The sequence below is a fragment of the Cydia pomonella genome, chromosome 25 (assembly GCF_033807575.1).
Source record: "Cydia pomonella isolate Wapato2018A chromosome 25, ilCydPomo1, whole genome shotgun sequence".
In the NCBI taxonomy this organism is placed as follows: domain Eukaryota; kingdom Metazoa; phylum Arthropoda; class Insecta; order Lepidoptera; family Tortricidae; genus Cydia; species Cydia pomonella.
Genome location: NC_084727.1, coordinates 5,252,104 through 5,273,845, shown reverse-complemented (window position 1 = coordinate 5,273,845; position 21,742 = coordinate 5,252,104). Strand labels below are relative to the sequence as shown.

The 21,742-nt window shown below is 36.0% G+C and overlaps 2 protein-coding genes across 3 annotated transcripts; one reads left to right on the top strand and one right to left on the bottom strand.

Moving 5' to 3' along the window:
- Window positions 1-2,365: 2,365 nt before the first annotated feature.
- Window positions 2,366-11,636, bottom strand: LOC133531657 (zinc finger protein 39-like). Its single transcript, XM_061870002.1, has 5 exons — window positions 11,365-11,636; window positions 8,723-8,858; window positions 8,334-8,387; window positions 6,593-6,652; window positions 2,366-3,859 (listed from the first exon to the last, which is right to left on the bottom strand). Exons 1-5 carry the CDS (start codon window positions 11,491-11,493, stop codon window positions 3,327-3,329), a joined length of 912 nt encoding a protein of 303 aa, XP_061725986.1. The 5' UTR covers window positions 11,494-11,636; the 3' UTR covers window positions 2,366-3,326.
- Window positions 11,637-11,698: 62 nt separating this feature from the next.
- LOC133531656 (gastrula zinc finger protein XlCGF57.1-like) lies at window positions 11,699-21,254 on the top strand. 2 transcript variants are annotated; one of them, XM_061870000.1, is made up of 5 exons: window positions 11,699-12,187; window positions 13,814-13,949; window positions 16,274-16,327; window positions 18,059-18,115; window positions 19,188-21,254. In XM_061870000.1, the coding sequence occupies exons 1-5, from the start codon at window positions 12,059-12,061 to the stop codon at window positions 20,753-20,755; spliced, it is 1,944 nt and encodes a 647-aa protein (XP_061725984.1). In that variant the 5' UTR covers window positions 11,699-12,058; the 3' UTR covers window positions 20,756-21,254. The 2 variants fall into 2 exon arrangements, with proteins under 2 accessions (XP_061725984.1, XP_061725985.1); XM_061870001.1 differs by lacking the exons at window positions 11,699-12,187; window positions 13,814-13,949; window positions 16,274-16,327 and adding an exon at window positions 17,127-17,685.
- Window positions 21,255-21,742: the final 488 nt, after the last annotated feature.

Sequence of the window (21,742 nt, the reverse complement as noted above, 5' to 3'; positions counted from 1 at the left end):
ATCCCATACCAAAGAGGATTTGAAATAAAGGTGTATTGTCCAATGAAACTTTGTAGCGACGTAAATTTACTGCCATCTTTCGACACAATTAAAACTTTTATAATGCCATTCGACTTTGATCTTTGTTCTTTCACTGATATGTGTTAAATTTGTCTATTGTTAATCTAATAGATCAAAGGCTAAAGGTATAGCAGCATCGTTTCGAGCGGTGGCGCCATAACCTTTAGGTAGTGTCCGGTAAGATGGCGCCACTTTTTGATATTTAACAAATTGAACATATATCAGTGAAATAATACGGATCAAAGTCAAATCGCGTTCTAAGAATTTTAATTATGTGTCGAAAGATGGCAGTAAATTTACGTCGCTATAAAGTTTTCTTTGACATTACATCTCTATTTCAAATTCTCTTTGCCCATACTAATTAATTTCAATATGACTTGGAACTCTAGTAGCCGTTTAAGAAGTGTAAGAGTCTTACGGTAGATGTCGCTAGATCCTTCATATGGCTCATAGTGGGCTTATATATGGAGGAAATATCCGCAGTATTGGGTATGGTCTTGTTAGCTCAGATGGCAGAGCACTGTACTAGTTAGTGATCCAGAGTACTCGTGGGTTTAACTCCCACCCAAAAGTGAATGTTTCCACTTTTGATTGATTTATTTCTAAGCTAAATAGTAGGTATTGTGCAAAATGGACAAAATTGTTAATTAGAGTCTCCAGAACCCGATGCGAGTTTTATGACTAGAGTTTCCATTTTGAATACCGCCCGTTTTATACGCAATATTTTTAATCACAATATTAAATATTACTTATAGGACATTCAGATTTATTTAATTATTACCAGTGATTGGCACGGACGGTGCCACACCGCGGGTTTCCGAGTAAAAATCTTATTCAAACTCTTAAAAATATTATTTAAAATAACACTTTATTAATAGAATTACATTTTCGAACCAAATCATATCAAGTTTTTGTTCGGAATCCAACGGTGTGGCACCGTCCGTGCCTGTTACTGTTTATTACACAACATACAATTGCATTTCAAATTACATTCAAGTCAATTTATATGAATCTATACCCACACGGATTGACCAAGTCCCACAGTAAGCTCAAGAAGGCCTGTGTTGTGAGCAGTCACACAACGATATACTTATATATAATATACAAATACATAGAAAACACCCAAGACTCAGGAACAAATATATGTGCTCATCACACAAACAAATGCCCTTACCGGGATTCGAACCCAGGACCATCGGCTTCATAAGCAGGGTCGGGTAGTGACCCAGGCTAGTAGGTAGGTAGTAGGTGACTAGGCCAGACCGGTCGTCAAAAAGTGTGACATGTCATTATTAATGTTAAATTTCTATGAAAAATATGACATTTATAATGTAATACGGTCACGTCTGAAAATATCGAGACGGACAAAGTGCCAAAAATATGTATACACTACCCTAAAATATGGGCCATAAGGTCGTGTATACATATTTTTGGCACTTCGATCGTGTCGATGTTTTCAGACGTGACTGTACAAATTGCAATTCCTCACTTTGATCTATTCAAATCGTTTCATTGTTAGCTATACTAGCTATAATAGCTTCACGGACTGGGGCTAGGTTCACACGGTGCTTTTTCCGGGATTTTATCAAATCTCGTAATGACAGCAAAATTTGTATGGTAACGTTAAAAATCGTTCACACTGCGTCTAAGCCGCCTTCCAAATTTGCCGTCACTACTATATTCGATAAAATCTTAACGCCAATTATTGCGCGAAATATATTAACCTGTGTCATAATTTTAATGTGCACAACTACCCAAAAAACTATATATTTTAAGGCTGGCTATACATACATGATTTAAAATGTATACGTAGTTGATACGCAAAATAGGGTCATAAAGCTATTTACAGTACATATGGGGCTACTTTATAGCACTAGTGCGAGAAGTAGCATATTACGTTACTGTGTCGAACATTTAAAGGGCCATATGTACTGTAAAACGTTGTACGATACATGTGCGAATAGGTAATTCGCAACTCGTGTCGATTTAAAACACTCCCTTCGGTCGTGTTTTAATTTATCGCCACTCGTTTCGAATTTCCTATTTTTCGCACTTGTATCGTAATGTACTATTATACATTACAACCAGCGAGAAGTTTAGGCTTATTTTATACAGTAAGCTGCATGGAAACTTGTTTCCATTGGGGTCAGTTATCTCTGCAGCTTGATGTACTAATGAGCTTCAAGCAAGGCCGTCGAAGGACAGACGGACATGGCGGAACCGAGTTGACTGAGCTAGCATAAAAACGGTGCATATTATCAATGCCATTAAGTATAGTTTTCTTTGTCTTTTACACGACGTCTTTTTAGTTAAAATTATTTGACGTTTTTAATTTAATAAATCTGTTAGGTTTCTCGTGGTGGACATTCACAAGATGTTTCCTAACCGCACTATGCCGCTGAAATTTCTTATAGCATATTTCGCAGACGAATGGTCTTTCCCCAGTGTGTACCCGATAGTGTTCTTTTAATCCAGCAAGAACTTTGAAACCTTTTTTACAAACGTCGCAAGTATGAGGTCTAATTGTTGAATGCATTCGTCGAATATGAACTGCTAAAGCAGATTTATGTTTGAACTGTACACCGCATACATCGCATGAGTACCGTCTAAAGTCCTCGTGCACCTTCATGTGGTCTTGCAAAACCTTCTTCCTTCTGAATTTCTTTTGACAAACCTCACATTCGAAAGCTTTTTCTTCATTGTGTGTCTCTCTGTGACTTTTTAAGATACCTTTCGATGAAAATTGTTTGCTACATATTTCACACATGTATTCCTTCCTCCCTTCCCTTAACGCTTTATCTTCTATTTCTTTATCAGCATGTCTCTCCATGTGTTTAGCTAAAGTCCCTTGTAGAGCAAATCGTTTCTCACATTTATTGCAATGGAACTGCTTGTCCATAACTTGGTTGTGTTTCTCTAATAAATGTTTCTTTAAGCTATATCTATATCGGAACTTAGTTTCACATGTTGCACAAGTATAAGGCTTTTCCCCCGTATGTAAACGCATATGTACATTCAAATTCTCCTTTAGTATAAATCGTTTCTTACACACGTCACACACATACTTGTAATCCTCGGTGTGAACTTTCAAATGCAAATTTAAAGCACTTTTTGATGTATAAGCTTTATTGCATTTTTCACACTTAAAAGGTTTTCCTCCCGAGTGGTCAAACTTATGATTATTCAAAGCAAACTGCGTATTAAATTTTCTTTCACAAATATCGCAAGTGAATGGATAATCACCGGAATGAGATTTTTTATGAACTTTAAAGGCGCTTTCGTCTGCAAATTGTTTTTTTGCATATATCACATGTCAAATCTACAGTGTCATCTGAATACTCTAGTTTGCATGGAATCTCCCCTGGCTCTACATGAATAGGATCACATTTTCTTTTATGACGGGTTAAGTGGCCTTTTTGTATGAATGATTTTTTGCAATTTTCACACGAAAACGGTCTTGAACCTGTGTGTCCACGCATATGTACATCATATTGGTTTTTTTGATAGAATCGCGCGTCACACTGTTCGCAAGAGAATCTAAACTTCCCCATGTGGAACGCGTTATGTGTGTTTAAGTGGCTCCTTTGTGCGAATCTTTTGTTACATAATTTGCAGGCGTAAGGCTTCTCTCCAGTGTGGGAGCGGCGATGGATCATGAGTCTGGTGTTTGCGTTTTTAGTATCGAATGTTTTGTAGCATATGTCGCATTCGACCACTCTGCCGCGGCTGGTGGCGGTAGTAACAGGCTTTGCTGAAGTCCCTGGTGATCTGCTTGTCTGCGTGTGTGTGAATATGGTCACTGAAACAATAAGAATCGAAGATAAGATCTAACATACAAAATATTACATTTTATGCGCTCGCTTAAATTTTATGAGAAAAATGACTTCGCTTAGTAAACTATGGAGTTTTATAATTATGTTATAAATTATCTTTGAGGTTGCCAGAGCTCAACGAGGGGAGGAGGGTTGTTAGGGTCGGCAACGCGCATGTAACTCCTCTGGAGTTGCAGGCGTACATAGGCTACGGAGCCTGCTTACGCCTGCTGCTGCTCAGGCGGGCCATATGCTTGTTTGCCACCGACCTAGTATAAAAAAAAAATTATATTATAAACCCGTTTCTAGCTTATGTTACAATAAGCTTCGTTTTGACAACATTTTGGGTGTAAAAGTCATGGCTGCATAGACACATGAACTTTTAAAATATACTCGTCGGCAGTAAACGTTCACGAATATTTTAGCTGTTATGTGCGAATACTATTTACACGTTATAAAATATATCGTGAGCAAAATAAGACAAAACAATTAGGAAAAGGGAAAAAATAATGATATACTGCTCGTATCTTAGGTATTATTTCTGCATAACTGTAATACCGATTACATAAAATAATTTAAAAAAGAAAACAGTTTTTTCCCCGACTCTATTTAAGTACTTATTTGTACGAAAAAAAAGTACGAACATACTTCAACAAAACAATTTACTTGTTAGAAATTAAATAAATGTGGCAGGGTAAGGGCACCAGTAGTCAGCCTTTTTACGAAATTTCTATGTTCAAGAACGTCTCATTTGCCCACTAATTGACCAATAAGAATTATGAATGTTTTTACTCATCAATAATTTAATAAAATTTAATTTTTATAAAGAATAAAACGTAATTTAATTTAGCTTATGGAAATATTTCATTAAATATAATGCAAGGGCCTTTTTGCCAGTAATTAGCCCCCTGTCTACTAATACACAGCCTTTAAGTACCCAGTCTACAGCCATTCCATTTTAACGGCTGGCTATTGGGTTCAGAGTTCCGTGATCTCAGTGTCCAGTGGTCAGCCACAGGATGACTACTGGGTATTTGATGTATTTCAATGAAATAAAGTCATAATAATGTAAATTTTTAAAGGTGCTTGATTTAACGACTTACATTGCATTTGAAAATAAAAAAAAATCTTGAAACCTATGCTCGGCCTTTATCGGCTGACTTCTGGGTTTACGACCTTTTTAAAATTACTGCCTCAAACCCAGTAATCGGCCAGGGGAGGCTGACTATTGGATTTTGTACAAAAAAGTATTTCCCAATAGGCAGCCCCCTTAAAAATGTTACTTTAATATGGATTTATATTAATTTTTTACTTTTTCCAGATAAATTAAGTATTAATTACGTGAAGCAGTGCACATGCTTTTAAAAAAAAATCACAATTCGGCTGCTAACGTCTGATCAAAATACCATGTGACGCTCCAAAAAAAATGGCGTATATGACATATCCCTTCATGTCAGAAGACAGCACTTCTTTGAAGTAGTGTTGTGGTTTATGCTAAACAATTCTTTTAAAAATTAAGTTACTTTTCAATTCATACTTTATTAATCTATAATAACACCTACTTTTGGCATGAAAATCTGAAAAACTTTGATATTTACAAGCAAAAATAAGCAAGAAAGGCTGACCACTGGTGCCTTTACCCTAGTCTTTATTGTGCTTCTTTTGTATGAGTTATAACCTACATATACTGGTCTGCTTTTTACACTTTCAACTTGTGTTTTAAATTCTTAATATTTTTCCCTGATCTCGCCAGAATATTCCTGACATCCTTATTTCAAGGAAGGCAGGGGGTCGGGTGGCTATATAAGCGCATCTTTTACTCGGAGCTGGAGGCGGGCAAGCAAAAGCATGGCGGGCAACTTCTCAGGTATATCCACTGCTAAATAATTGTGATTATTTAAATTCAACGATAGGTATTTTAAAAAGGCGGCCGCTACGCACTGTATTTTGTATTTAAGTACCTTTTGAATACATCATAATAGTTTTTACGTTGCTGGATTCGTCTCTCTAGGCGTCCAAAGTTAAATCGGCCGTTTTTGTTTTGAGTTCATAGATCGACAAATCCAGCAACATAAAAAATAGTTTGATGTATTAAAAACGTACTTAAATAAAAAATACAGTACGTAGCGGCCCCCTTTTTTAAATATCTATCGTTAAATTTAAACAATCACAGTCATTTAGCAGTGGAGCTAGTGAGCACGTTGATGGGCTTGAAATTTGACTCAAACATTTTACATTGTTCCTTTCTTTTAAAATACTATGTTACTTAAGAAGAATTATTATTTTTTTGTCCATTCTTTCGATTGGCATCATATAAATAGGGGTGTTTTTTTTTTTTCACATTTAAGTCGGTTCGATTCCCAGACGAAGCAAGTAATTCTTAGAAAATCTTTAAATGCAGAATTACTGACTTTTAAAAATATAAAGTCTTCTTTCAGCAAAATATCCTATCTACGATATTTAAGGTACTTTCCCTTGATGTCCCATAGTCTTGGGACGTCCTGTATATTCCTGACATTCGGTGACCATCGTTAGCTCCCCGGTCATTTCTATATATATTTCTATATATGACTTGCCCGAAAATAGATAATTGAGGTGCATTGGGGTCAACGGGGTACGCTTCTGCGACGTTAGTACTAAGGCACTTTTACTACAGTAGAAAGGTGAAACCGTCCTGTTGCTACAGCAGAGTACCCCAATGCACTTTCTCGACTACACACCTGATACGACCTCGCCGTCAGCCACCATGTCCACGTCCGACTTCTCCATCTTGATGTCTCCTGTACCAAAAACAAACTTTTATTATTAGACCGCTAGTACTTTTTCTAAAGAATAGACGCTTTCTATATAGATTTTCGTACATTGACCCGCGTGTTGACATTTCTATTCCACTCGCATTATTATATTGCTGTCTAGCTCGCACAGTGACATTGATTGATTGACAACTGGCATCATACAATAAATAATACATAAATATTATAGGACATTATAACACAAATTGACTAAGTCCCACAGTAAGCTCAATAAGGCTTGTGTTGAGGGTACTTACACAACGATATATATAATATATAAATATTTATATATACCCAAATACATAGAAAACACCCATGACTCAGGAACCATGCCCTTACCAGGATTTGAACCCGGGACCATCAGCTTCGTAGGCAGGGTCACTACCCACTAGGCCAAACCAGTCGTCAAGCAACAATACAACACAAATCCTCTTTAGTGCACAACCTCGGAATAAACTTACATGGAAACACACATAATACATGAAGATTAAGCAACAAGCGGCCTTATCGCTAGAGAGCGATCTCTTCAAGACAACCTTTAGGTAGTGGAGAAATGAAACTCATAATTTAACTAATTGTGAGGTGCAAACAAAACTAAATTAAAACTAACTACTAAATAGCAGTAGAGAAAATACCTTTAAAATTCGCATCGACCGACCAGTCCAGTGGCGCCATCATTAGGGGAATGGTTTCTAATAAACCAATTAATTTCTGAGGAATATTTTAACTATAAATTCTATTTTTAATAATATTTAGAATTTATAGTAAAAATATTCATCAGTATTTTAATCATGTTGTCCTACTTGTTCCCCAATGTTTGGCCTTTGTCACATAGTTTAGTTTCATAGTAAGAAGAACCATTTACGGCCGTAACATAATTTTTTGGCCAAAACTGGCTGAAACCGAATCTTCGATCGGACGCTAACAAAAACGTCGATTTCTCGACTTTCAAATACATATTTATGAAAATTATGAGCTTATTAAAGTGATTGTTTGCTTAAGTGAGTGTCAGGTCCAATCATGCAGGATATGATCCATGACTAAGATGAAATTTTGCATATGTAACAATGCATTGTAATGGTACCATGAAGGTGGTCTAACTGAAGGATATTTTAGTTACGGCTTTCATCTCTATGAGAAACAGTGGCTAAACAAAAGTATAGCCTAAGAAAAAATCTCGTACCGAAAATGAATGTAAGTAAATAATAACAAAGTTATTAATATTTCAACAATTACATATTGCATGTTTAATTGTCCCATGTACTTATAGTATTTGTCTAGACACCTTATTAATTGTTAAACAATGAATATACTCACGAAGAGAAGCGCTGGTGGCCTAGCGACTGGTGACTTTCAATCCGGAGGTCGCGGGTTCAAACCCCGGCTCGTAATAACGAGTTTTTAGGAACTTATGTACGAAATATCATTTGATATTTACCAGTCGCTTTTCGGTGAAGGAAAACATCGTGAGGAAACCGGACTAATCCCAATAAGGCCTCCCAAGAAGTTTACCTTCTGGGTTGGGAGGTCAGATGGCAGTCGCTTTTGTAAAAACTAGTGCCTACGTCAATTCTCGGGATTAGTTGGCAAGCGGACCCCAGGGTCCCATGAGCCGTGGCAAAAATGTCGGGACAACGCGAGGAAGAAGAAGAAGAATGAATATACTCACGAATGGGGGTCTCATCTCCACCCGCTTTCTCAGACTTGATTTTGAACTTGTCACCTGAAGCAAAGATAAATATTTGAATGAATCACAGTAACATTGAACTAATTTTACGCGAGTCAAACTGTAAAATTAGTCTAATACTAGCGATCCGCCCTGGCTTACCACGGGTCACACAAATCCTTAACAAATTTTACACTTAATCCTTCTTCAAGAATCACTCTACTGATAGGTGAAAATTGCATGAAAATCCGTTCAGTAGTACAACATCAGAAGAAGCAGTCGCGTACCTGGGAAGGGCGAAATTCTAACTATAAGTTTCTCTATGTTATCCAGTGACATACACATGCCATACGATAAATAAATAAATAAATCTAGTACATGTGATATCTTACTGGTAGAGAGTACTCCCTTGAGCCGCGCATGCATCTCGGCCTGGCAGCGCTGCACTTGCAGCTTGAAGTCGCTCGCATCTCGCAGCCGCCCCACGCACACCTCGCAGATGCCACACTCGTCATTACCCATTCCGAGCTGCAACATGAAATTTAAACAATTATGTAACAAACCAAAATAAATAAACAAATTAACTCAACTTTGTAAGGCGCATTGCAGCCAGGGATTATACCAGGCGAGAATGTCCCATGATAGGTGTCACCAGCCAGTCAGCCGGGCTTGTGATACACATGGGCCAGAAGTGTTGCGCGATGTTGCCAGACATGTAAAGCGAAGACGGCAACGTCGCATCACTTCACCCAACTGGCTGGCGACACGTGTCTGCTTTATAATGTTTAATTCTCAATCTAATTAGAATCTTTTATAACAAATAAAGTAGCAATTTTTTTGTTTAATTGTTTTCTCACACAAATAAAATTTATCCAGTTGAATACAACGATGATTAAAGTAAAAATTGGAAAATTTTGTATGGTGGGCTTTGCAAGGATAATGGTGATATTGACACATTTTGAATTTTAAACAACTGCTTCCATGGATCATTTTTATCATAATAAATCAATCAATCAATCAATTTTTCGTGTTATGGCTTCATCAAGATGTTGATGATTCTGCCAATGTCGAGGTTGGAAAAGACTCGGCTAGTATATGAATCTTATCACATAGACAGTGTTCGGTGGAGTATCCGATCTGCAAAGAAATACAAATTACCACTAACTAATGGACTACATACAACTATTAAACAATATGAACACTGCACTATATACAGAACAAACTACAGTTAAGTATTAAATCTAGGAACTTATTGTACAATAATATGATACATACTACAATTTAAGATTATTTTTTAGCTAAGAATTTATTCAAAATACCACAAAACGGAGTAAAAACTAACGTTAGTAAAAAGTTAATATTTACTGGACGGCTAATCTCACGAGGAAGAAAATCATATATAGGATAACGTATTTTAGGACACTCCAATAATATATGATTTGTAGTACCCTCATCCAGTCCACACTCACGGATAGAGCTGTCCCTTATCCTCATCAAAAGATCTTTATTATCATAATAAAGTAGAAATATAATGAATACCATACTTGGTATTAATACCATACCATGAATACCATATTATCCAGCAAAAAAAACTTGAAAAAAAATCAATGTAAGTATATATAGTGAAAATAGCGAACTCAATTAGTATCAGTTGTTAAGAAATAGTACAATGTGCAACGAGGGGGGTAAGTGAAATTTTAGATACGAGGGTGGTAATTAAAGACCCAAGTTTGCAATATTCTTACCCCCGGAGTTACACACAATGTTTTTCATCACACATGTGAAGAAAAAACAAAATTTTATGTGAAATAATTCTTAAATACGGTGACATATCAAACATTCGTCCGCCATTTTGTAATTTCATGGCAGGTGAGGCATCGTAGGCACAGACCTATTCTGCATTCAGCCACGATTGAAAATAATTGTGTAAAAATATTTTAAACGGCTGTTAAATTAATCAAATTAAATAATTTTAAACATAAAAATATTTAATTATAAATGTCAGTATTTTAAAAGTAAAACTCATTTATGCTACTTGGTTTGTATGCATAAGTGACATATTTATAAAAAAAAGCTATAACTCCGTAGGGAGTTATAGCTTTTTTTTTTCACAATCCATAACTACCACGGGAACAAAATAGGCCTTTGTCCTCTTTTTCGAGCAAATGTGATGAAAAGTTGTTTGCTGTCAGCAACAACTATTAAGCATAAAAGCTTTATGGAAATCATCTCTTTTCCTTATTTTGCATTGTAATATTGCTTATACCAGTTTATAAATTGAACACCAAATCCAAGTTTTATTGAAATTTAATGCTTAATTATCATTACAAAACTCACAGCAATTAAATTTTCTTAACAATTCACACTAATTGGGTACACTTTTTTCTGAAAACTTCCAGGTAGTTAAAAGGAAAATAATTGTATATGTAAGTAGGTAAGGTTAATATGAATCAAATCAGAGTGAGCATATATGCAAGGTGATTTCCTGGCGCCTACACTGGCCGTTTTGTGCACAAGGAAATTGCCTCGCGCTGTGTGGACCTGCCTATTGACATATTGCATTTAAATATCAATTCTACTTTTAATATATTAAATTTACATTCTTATTAAGTTTATACTAATTAATTTGACATTACTTAATAATTATTTAGTTGCCTATTTGTATTGAATTCACTGACAATTATCTGATTCAATACCACTTGTATAAAAATTGCTGAATTGACTTAAGAAGAGTTATGTACTCCGAGTCCTATACATATGTAAAATTGCTATCCCCATACAGGGTCCATGTGAAACTACTCAGACTTGTAATATCTATAATACCATGGTTGCAATCAGCAAATCAATAAATATGAATAAATGAATAAATGGAAGAAATAACGAGAAATCCAATAAGAACACAGGTATTCATACATAATTATAGTTAAGTACGTATTGGACGTGTGCACCATAGTTGTGGTACTATACATACATAGATAGGTGGCTTCACGGTAGTCAACATAATAGTATTTTTTAATATACTTGCTATATTTACATTAATATCGAAGCAGTCTTTCAGCATGTCGTAATAGATCTCGGTTTTGCCGAGATGTTTATACAGCGTCTTAAGCCCCTTCTCCGGTGGCCGCACCAGGCAACAGCTACACGAATGCATCTCCTCCATGTTTTTTACTCGCGAGTCACTACAGGTCTCATTGAAAAACAGAATTTACTAAATTAATAACTGTTTATCAATTGTAAACTTCAGTTGAGGAGCGACCAAGGTTTAGATTTAGTACAGATTAAGAGATGGACGCGTGGCTTCCGTTGATACCGTTAACCGTAGCGTTGTCTAGCGTCTTCATCAATGGCGACTCGCGTCTCATCCGATCCGACTATTCGTCATTGACAGGTAATTGGTAATTGATCCGACAGCGCATGACGTTGACGTTTAGTTTTTTTTTTATTTGATCGCTGTCTATCATTTATTCTGTTATAAAAACTTGGCAGGATTATTCCGAACTTGGCCATCAAAATAACGATAACAGACCACCGTGTAAGCACTATCAGCGACCAAAAAATAACGTAAACGTCAAATTAATCTGACGGCTGAGACGCCAGACGACGCTGTAGTCGCTCTTCAATTCCATTCCAAATTTACGATCGATATACTGCTGTCTCTCGTATTGGAAAAGTAAATTTCTGTTGTGAATGAGACCCGTTTCGGTTAGTGATTCTAAAGTAAGAAAATGGAGAAAATGCACTCGTGTAGCTGCTGCCTGGTGCGGCCGCCGGAGAAGGGACTGAAGACAATGTATAAACATCTCGGAAAAACTGAGATTTATTACGACATGCTGAAAGCCTGCTTCGATATTAATGTAAATATTCGCTATTTCAATTAAACTACTCCAAAACTAAAAAGTAAAACCTACTAGACGGATTTTCATCTATCTATAGAGTGATTCTTGACGAAGGTTTAGGTATATTTACAAGAAAACGCAATTAGATAGAGTATAATTATTCATTAAACAACAAAAATTTAAGGGTTGTGTCTGAAGTGAAGGATCTGGGGTTAAATCTTGATAGTGAACTACAATTTATTTCACACATTGACAAAATTTCAGCGAAAGCATACAGAATGTTGGGATTCATTTTCCGACAAAGCAGGGATTTTACACACCCTAAGACTCTGCAACTTCTCTTGAACACATTTGTTAGGTCCAACTTAGAATACGCTATAGTCTGGAATCCTCATTTTTTCAATGTTCACATTAAGACAATTGAATAAATTCAGAACAATGAAATATAAATCTTTTCGCCCTGACAATTTGGAGTCTCTTCAAACCCATAGAGAAATTCGAGATCAGATATTTTTGTTCAAAATCTTACATGGCCTTAGTAATTCGCCCAATCTTTTGTCCAAAATTTCAATTCGATGTCCTGATCAGCATACTCGCTCCACAAACATTTTTGCAAATAACTTTGGTTGTACTACATATGCAAGAAATAGGTTCTTAGCTAGAGCATGTAGTTTTCTGATATTAATATATTCCATTTATCATTATAACAGTTGGTTTCTGCAATAAAAAGCACAGCTAATAATAATATTGATTAGTTAGTATATTTCAGCATACTTGCCAATTTTTTTTAAATGTTTTCAACAGTTCGAGTTATTTGAGTTTTGCATGTTTTGATATTAATGTTAATTTCTGAGCACCATAATTGTTATTACTCATTAGTGGAAACTGTTTGGCTTGTGAATGTGTAATCTGATTTACTATGTGTGTTGTTTTTGCCTGTTTGTTTCCCAAAGGCTTAAATAAATAAATATATAACTTGTTAAGGTTTTGTGTAAATTGGTTGAAATATAACGATGATGTCAGAAAAAAAACACACTGGCTAGGAGCGTTAATCAAAGACGCTGCCTAATCTGTTCGAGCTATAACAACACAATGTATGATAGAGTTGTCTCTCTTTCATGGGTCTACCAAAAAGTCCACAATGTTGAATGTCTATCTTTTAAGGATAACTTATTATGCCCATTCTTAACTTCTTGAAAAAGGTTACATAATATGTGGTATTTGCAAAGCTATTTACACGGATATAGTATTAATAATTATCAAGTTAAATATGTTCATTGTATTAAGCATTTCAGACAGATTACAATGGTCCCTTACACCATACAATTTAAATGAATATTTCAGGAGTAATCGCAAATTAAAGTTTCATTTTAATTTACAATTACTCCTGTTTCATAAATTAAATTTATCATGTAAAATTTTGGCTTCCCATGTCCAATCAATACAATAGTGCTTTTTAAGTGATTTACTTTAGCCAAAATTACTCTGGCTATGAGGCCGAAGCCACAGGTCCTGGGTTTGAACTCCAAACACATTTACTCTTTTCCAGGATTTACTGTCAGCCAGTTGGTACCAGCTAATTAATTATGTAATTTGTGTTCATTTATCTTGGATGTGGAAACTCAATCTTAATATTTGTTGCAGCTCGGTATAAGAAATGAAGAGTGCGGAATCTGTGAAGTATGCGTGGGGCGGCTGCGGGACGCGAGTGACTTCAAGCTGCAAGTGCAGCGCAGCCAGTCAGAGCTGAATGCGCGGTTCAAGGGCGTACTCTCTACCAGTAAGATATCACACATATCAACTTGAAGCGGGAACCTTCTCGCTCTACGTGATTCCACTGCAGTTATTGATATTATGGAAACTTAAAGTTTCAGTGATGGCGACGTCTGAGGTTAATAATTGATTAAATTTAGGTTCTAAGTCATTTTAGTATCATTTTCAACTAAATCAAAGATGTAGACGTAGATTTCATCTAAATCGATTCAGTGGTTATTCCCCATTATTTCGTTCGTTTGATATTCGAATATTCGGCCGCTCATTTTTCGAATATTCGAATATTTTTTATTACTCGAAAAAATCTATTTCATCCGCTATAATTACAGTTTCTGTGTGTTTTGCCGGGTATTTTTTACAGGGAATTGAGTGAGTGGGGAACGGTAGGTAGTAATGCGAAAGAAATAATATTTTTATTAATAATATTTAATAATATTTTGTTTTCCTCTCGATAGGCTTCGTGAAATTACAGCTAAACCTAACTCGATTTCAAAGAAATCAAAATAAAAAATTATCAGAATTTCTCCGGTTTGATCAGACAAAGTCCGCCGAGGTCTACTCCTTCCAGTTCCGCCTTCTACTTCTCCCTTATACACTCTATTAGCCTTCTTTCACTAATTCTTAACACGTGTCGAAATCATCTCAACATACCTTTTTAAATTATTGTCACTACAACTTCGTTCAGTCCACACGTTTTCTTAACCACACTATTCCAAATTCTATCTTGTAATCTCACACCACACACACTTCTCAACACTCTCATTTTCACTGCATCCACTTGGCTCTGATGCCTCTTCCGCCATACCCAACTTTCGCTACCATACATAAGTGTGGGCACCAACACCCCTCTATGCACAGCCAACCGTGCTTTTTGTGACACCTTCTGACTGCTTATAAAAGCGTTAAGTGCCCCATTCACACGATTTCCAGCATTTACTCTCCTTTCAATGTCTTTTTCGTGCTAACCGTCCCTAGTGAACAAGGTTCCCAGGTAGACAAACTCTTTCACGTGTTCCACTCTTTCTTGACCAATCAAAATTTTACAGTTTGTCATATTTTCGGCCTTTCCAAATACCATTACTTTCGTCTTGCTTACATTTATTTTCATTCCTTTCCTTTGAAAAGATCGCATTCTAGTTACCATCTCCTGCAACTCTTGACCTGATGACGCTAGCAATACCAGGCCATCTAAAGAAGACATTTGTCGAGTAACCCTCTCATTCTCAGCCCACATTCATCATTTCTCAAATGATGCAACGCAAGCTACTATCCATGAGTAGATTAAACAGCCACGGTGCCGCTTCACATCCTTGAAAGTCAATTTAGTCAATTAAGTGGATTTCTGCAAAATAACATTATTTTTTGCAATATGTGTAAATAGTTTTTAACACTCTTTGCGATGCTAAACCACTCACCGGTCCGTTTACTCTCAACAACCACTGAAATAGAGCGATTCAAAATACAATAGAATGAAAGGTTTTTTATAGGCAACCGAGTAACTAAAAATAAATATTAAATGTAAATCGGAAAATAATTACCTACTTTTTTTTTCTCTTACGTGTTTGGATGGTTATAGTTATAATAATATTCATTCATGCAACGGTGCATTTATACTAAAAGTTTTAGATAGAAATATTGAATACGTCTAATTTTTGCGTTTCGACTCGTTTTTATAAATGTAGGCATGTCAATAGGATGATAAAATCTAGTCAATTAAGTGGATTTCTGTAAAATACCTAACATTAGTTTTTGCAATATGTGCAAATAGTTTTTGAATAAAACGATAAAAAAACCGATTTCTCGTTCATTTTCTTATTTCTGAAAAATATTCGAATTTTTATTCGAATATCTCGTCAGAAAAAAATCGAATATTCGAATACCTAAAAGTTTCGAATATTTACAATCCCTATTCCCCATACAAACCTACAACTTCCATTTCACTTTTAAGGGAAAATTATTGGGATAAAACCTATGTTCCTATGTTCTTCCCCGGGACTTAAACTATCTCTATACCAAATTGTATCTAAATCACTGTTATTGATTCCCCATACAAATTTACACCTCCTATTTCACACCCTTAAGGAATGATTTTTGAGATCCAAACCATCCTATGATTCTTCCTGGGGCTCAAACTATCGCTATACCAATTTTTAACTAATTTGGTTAAGCAATTTAAGCATGAGGAGGAATTTAAAAAAAAGTTTTTTCAAGTCAATGACTTTGTAAAATCACTCTCTACTTTTTTTTCATAAAGATTGGTGACATATCCTCTTAGTTCATTATTAAATGAAACTACGCTTGAAATTTTATATTTATTTATTGTTGTTTCAGGTGACAAGTTCAAAATTAAGTTGGAGAAAGCGGGTGGAGATGAGGCCATCAAATGTGAGTACTCGTACCAGGCACAGATATACCTATGTTACTTGAATATTAATGTTACAATTCATGTTTTCTCAGAATGTCCTTTTAAAATAAGAGTGTAACTTCGATTGCATGTGTGAGTTGTGATGAGTTCGTGTGACTTAACAATTCTAGACAAATACTATACAAGGGGATAGTTGTAATATTATGTTATTATTGAATGTTAATAAGTGAGCTTTTTCTACGACTGTACTTTTGTTTAGGCGCATGGCATACTGCATCCGATTCGCACCTCGCTCCAATATTTGAACGAGACAACGCTATGCGCGTATTATAGGGACATCCCGCCCACACGTCGGAGTGCGAATCGGATTCAGTGCGCCGAAGTCACTCTGATTCTCATGAAGATGTAACAAGCCATAATATAAGAGCCTCGGTAGTAAGTACCATTGTGTACCATTTGAGGCGTTGAAACTGGGGGTCCCAGCGCGCACAAGTTTTTGGCAAAAATCGCGAAACGTCTGGTTGACGTACTTGGTGACCGAAGAGCTGGCGGCTTCCTCGCACAACGTATCAGTATTGCGATACAACGAGGAAATCCCGCCAGCTTCCTTGGTACAATCCCTCGAAGGGCCTATTTTAGATTTAAGCTAATAGTTATAGTAATCCTCTGTATATATACATTATGTATATTGTTATTGTAAATAAATATGTTATTTATTCTTCTTTATTCAAGTAACCTTCGTAGATCGACCGGGATGTAACCAATTTTCCTCTGGAAAAACCTGGTGTGTACAAAATTGAGTGCAGCTGTGGCAGTTCGTACATTGGGCAGACCAAGCGCACTATTGCCTGTAGAATCAAATAACACATCGCTGCGGTCAAGAACAATGACGTTCGCAAGCCAGCTATAGCTCAGTATCTCCTTGAGTCCGGTACAAATAACTGGATAGAGTTGCATTAGTTGCACAGTCCGAAGGTCATTTCGACAGAACGCCAATAGTGGCGTTCTAGTGGTATATAGATACCAAGATTGGTAAGAGAAGCCATTGAAATTCATAAATACAGAAATTTCAATCGTGAAGATGGGTTTAAATTGTCAAATGTGTGGAATCCTGTGATTTGTTTGTGTAAAAAAACCATTGATATCCGAATCAAACACGCGTAGTCATACAGTGAGTGTGGTGTGCTTAGATAGACTAACAAGTGTGGACGCGACCAGTGGTAACGTTGAAAGCGAACGCAGCCGACGCGCACGTATGAGGGTAGATCGAGCGCGGTCTACACAACTTTGACACCCACCCACTATCTCTAGTTACCTGTGAACAAGATGCATGTAACTGCGTCGAAATATCGGGAGCTGAATAAAAACCATATAAAAGGTAATCACGGTTTATATCCCGGTCGATTTAAGTGTAGTGAAACTAACCGTGAATCTTTCAAAACTATTAACATTCGTAGAACCATTGCAAATTGCAAATCAACATAGTTACTTGAATATGCTATATTTCAGCTCAATCATTGTCATTAAGTTTTGCTGGCAAGGTCGAACGTCACTAATCAAGGCTAGTAAAAAATATTTTAACAGTCGAGTAATCGAACGTTTTGTTGTCTTGATTTTGTTGAAATTTAACCTGTAGCGTCACAGTCCTAAATTATAAATGTGTAAAAATCGTTAAAGTTTATATCAGTGTATTTAGTGTTATAGTTGGGTGGAATGGTAGCCATATATAAAAAAGTTTTTTTTTTTTGCAGGCGATATCAAGCTGGAGAAGTCCGAGGCGGAGATGACTGATGGCGAGGTCATATCAGGTGTGTACTCAGTCATATAATCAGTAAAACTAAAATAGTTTGAAATGAAAGTTTTAAGATTTACTTTCTTTTTTTGTCAAATTTTTGAATCTACTTTTCAAAAGTAGAGGGGATCAAGAAAATCCTATTCAACGCGGGATCCGTTTCGAAATATCTATCCAATGTCACTATAAGCCTGAAAAAAAAACATTTAAGTTGTAGTTATTTTCTAGTTGAAGTGAAAACTTCTTTAGCAGCGCTGTGCACTTTTTGTGATGGGGAAAAAATGTTAAACTTGCGACAGATGACGTGACCGACAGATTCGTCAGATTGAAAATTCGTAAGACGGACACGTGGAAATACTGTTACAATGTCATTGAAGCCAGTAGACGTAGAGTAATATGAATTGTCATGTTTGTGGTTGATAGCGCAATAAATGAATACTGTATTTTACCACATAAAAGTACTATACTCTATACTGATAATTAAAGCAATTCGTGCTAAATTATTCCCTAACCATTACAAAATATCAAGAATGCACAACGTTAATATTTATATTTTCACTTCTGCCGGCACTCCCGGAGTGCAACCCGTTGTTTTGTTTTACCACTTTGACGGCATTATTGTCATTATTACTATATGTATATGCCCATACCATACTTTCTTGTAATTAATATCACTGAACTAAGCCGTCAACACTCAGATAGATGGATATGGCAAAACAAAAAGGGTTGGAAGTTGACTTTTAAACTCTAAACATACATGAAAACTTACAGCATGAGCGGCGCGAACAGTGGCGTCGTATTAAAAATCAACTTAATAGGATCTCTTACTATAAGATGGCATATAGTTGAGAAATTGGGACCAGTTCCGCCGTGACGCTTAGTTAGCTAAAGACTCCGGTTCGAATCCTGCCTTCGCCACTGGAGGACTTCGTCATTTTTATATGACATCTATTTCAGTTTATAATTAAAAATAAAGAATATATTTATTTAAAGAATTTGGCATTACAAGACATTGATCCCCACACTAGGCTCAGCCTGTAACGTTGAAGAAGAATTTTGAGATGAAGCTTTAATTCTTATTGTTTCAGTGGCTATATACGGCGGGCATCCAGGGCCTTCAGCAAAACCCGTTTCTAATAAAACTAACCGCGACACTTCACCGGCAGATAGCGTCACCGATCTCGACGATTCCAAGCCGGCTCGCGCTTCTGGCCGCAGTAAGGTGCACGAGTGCGACATATGCCATAAAAAGTTCGAGAATTCAAACGCAAAAACCAGACTCGTGATCCATCGCCGCTCCCACACTGGAGAGAAGCCTTACTCGTGCAATGTATGCGACAAAAAATTCGCACAAAGGAGCCACTTAAACACACATTACGCATATCACATCGGGAAGTTCAAATTCTCCTGCGAAGTATGTGGCACGCGATTCATTCAAAGAAATCAATATGTTGTGCATATGCGTGGGCACACAGGCGCAAGACCGTATTCGTGTGAATTATGCAACAAAACTTTCAGACAAAAAGGCCACTTAACCGTTCATATGAGAAAACATTTGAAATATGATCCTAGTAGCGTAGAGCCGGGAGAGATTACATGCAAAACAGAATTTGCTGATGAAACTGAAGATTTTACATGTGATATATGCAAAAAACAATTTGCAGACGAAAGCGCCTTAAACACTCATAAAAAACATCATTCGGGTGATTATCCATTCATTTGCGATATTTGTGAAAGGAAGTTTAATACGCAGTTTGCCTTGAATAATCATAAATTTGACCATTCGGGAGGGAAACCTTTTAAGTGTGAAAAATGCAATAAGGGCTACACATCGAAAGGTGCTTTAAATCTACATTTGAAAGTTCACACTGAGGATTACAAACACGCATGTCTTCTGTGTAGTAAACGGTTCATAATAAAAGAGAATCTAAATGTACATATGCGCGTACACACGGGGGAAAAGCCTTATACCTGTGCAACTTGTGAAACTAAGTTCCGCTATCGATATAGCCTGAAGAAACATTTATTGGAAAAGCACAACCAAGTTATGGACAAACAGTTCTGTTGCGACATTTGTGGGAAACGATTTGCACTACAGGGGACATTAACTAAACACATGGAAAAGCATGCTGAGCAAAAAAGGGAGGAAGAAGCCAAAAAGGAAGGGCGGATAGAAGACAGGCCATTTATGTGTGAAATATGTAGCAAACGTTTTTCAACAAAAGGTATCTTAAGAAATCACCGAGAAACGCACTCCGAAGAAAGACCTTTCGAATGTGAAATATGTCATAAAAACTTCAGAATGAAAAAGAGCTTGCAAGATCACATGAAAGTGCATGAGGACTTTAAGCGACACTCCTGTGAAGTCTGCGGTCAGCAATTTAAACATAAATCTGCCTTAGCAGTTCATATCCGACGAATGCATTCAAAAAGTATGCCTCATACTTGCGATGTGTGCGACAAGTCGTATCCAGTTATCGCTGAATTGAAGAAGCATTATCGTGTGCACACTGGGGAGAGACCATTTGCTTGTGAAATATGCTATAAGAGGTTTCCTCGGCAAGATGGAGTAAGGAGACACCTTAGAAAAGTTCACCAAGAGAAACCTTCGAAATATATTAAATTAAAAGAATTTAATAATCCTTACAATAAATAATATGAAATATAAATAAGAAAACAGTGGTGAATGGATGGATCAAATTATATATACCCTAGCTTAACGAGTGCAATTTGTTTTGACGTTTAATGTGCTAGAAAAAGTGAAATTATTATAAGTCGATTTTGATTGTAAGACAATCCCGTTATATAATTTTAAATATTGTTATCGGTTTTAAAATCAAATTAAATAAATTATTATTAGATTTTTTTTTTAATTTTGTTGTTGTTTTTTATTTACAGTTGCAATAAGATAAATCAAAACGGTTTGCAAATAGATTATAGAAGAACTAACATTCTTAATTAATAATGTTACTGTTAAGGACGAGGCATTATGATTTAAAAATTGTTGGCTATCGATATCGGTAACACTTGAGTTGATATTTAATAACCTTGTACCAGACATTTTTATCCCAGAAAAACCGTGCTGTGATTATACGGCATTATTTTTACTTTTGACTATTGTATTTTATTAATATTAACATAATTATTTATGTATATATTTTTCTTGTTATTTAGTGCATAGTTGTACTACTATTTTTGCGCAAGTTGCATGACTATTACGATAATATTGCGATAGGTTGTCTATACTATCCAGGCTCGAATATGTACAGTCATAGAGAAATAAGTTACCTTAGAATGCTGTCTCCATACACAGTCAAAACCCATTTATTATAAATTTTAAGCGGGCTTTACCAAAACTTATTTTTAATACGATTTTAGCGAAACTAGCTTTAAACTTATTATTCATACAAGTTATTATTATTGAGTAAGAAAACTAGTTTACCTAGCACTTTCTTACTAATTTCTCTATGGTACAGTCGACGCCAGAGATATGTTTACACTCTTAATTGCCCCTTACTCCTTTGTGTACAAAAACACAACAACTAACTTTCTTTTTTGTAAACCATTTACATATTTGAGAGGCGAACTATGAATGGGTGAAAATTTATTGAAGTGACTTTTTATCGATATGCTTTTTTAGCAT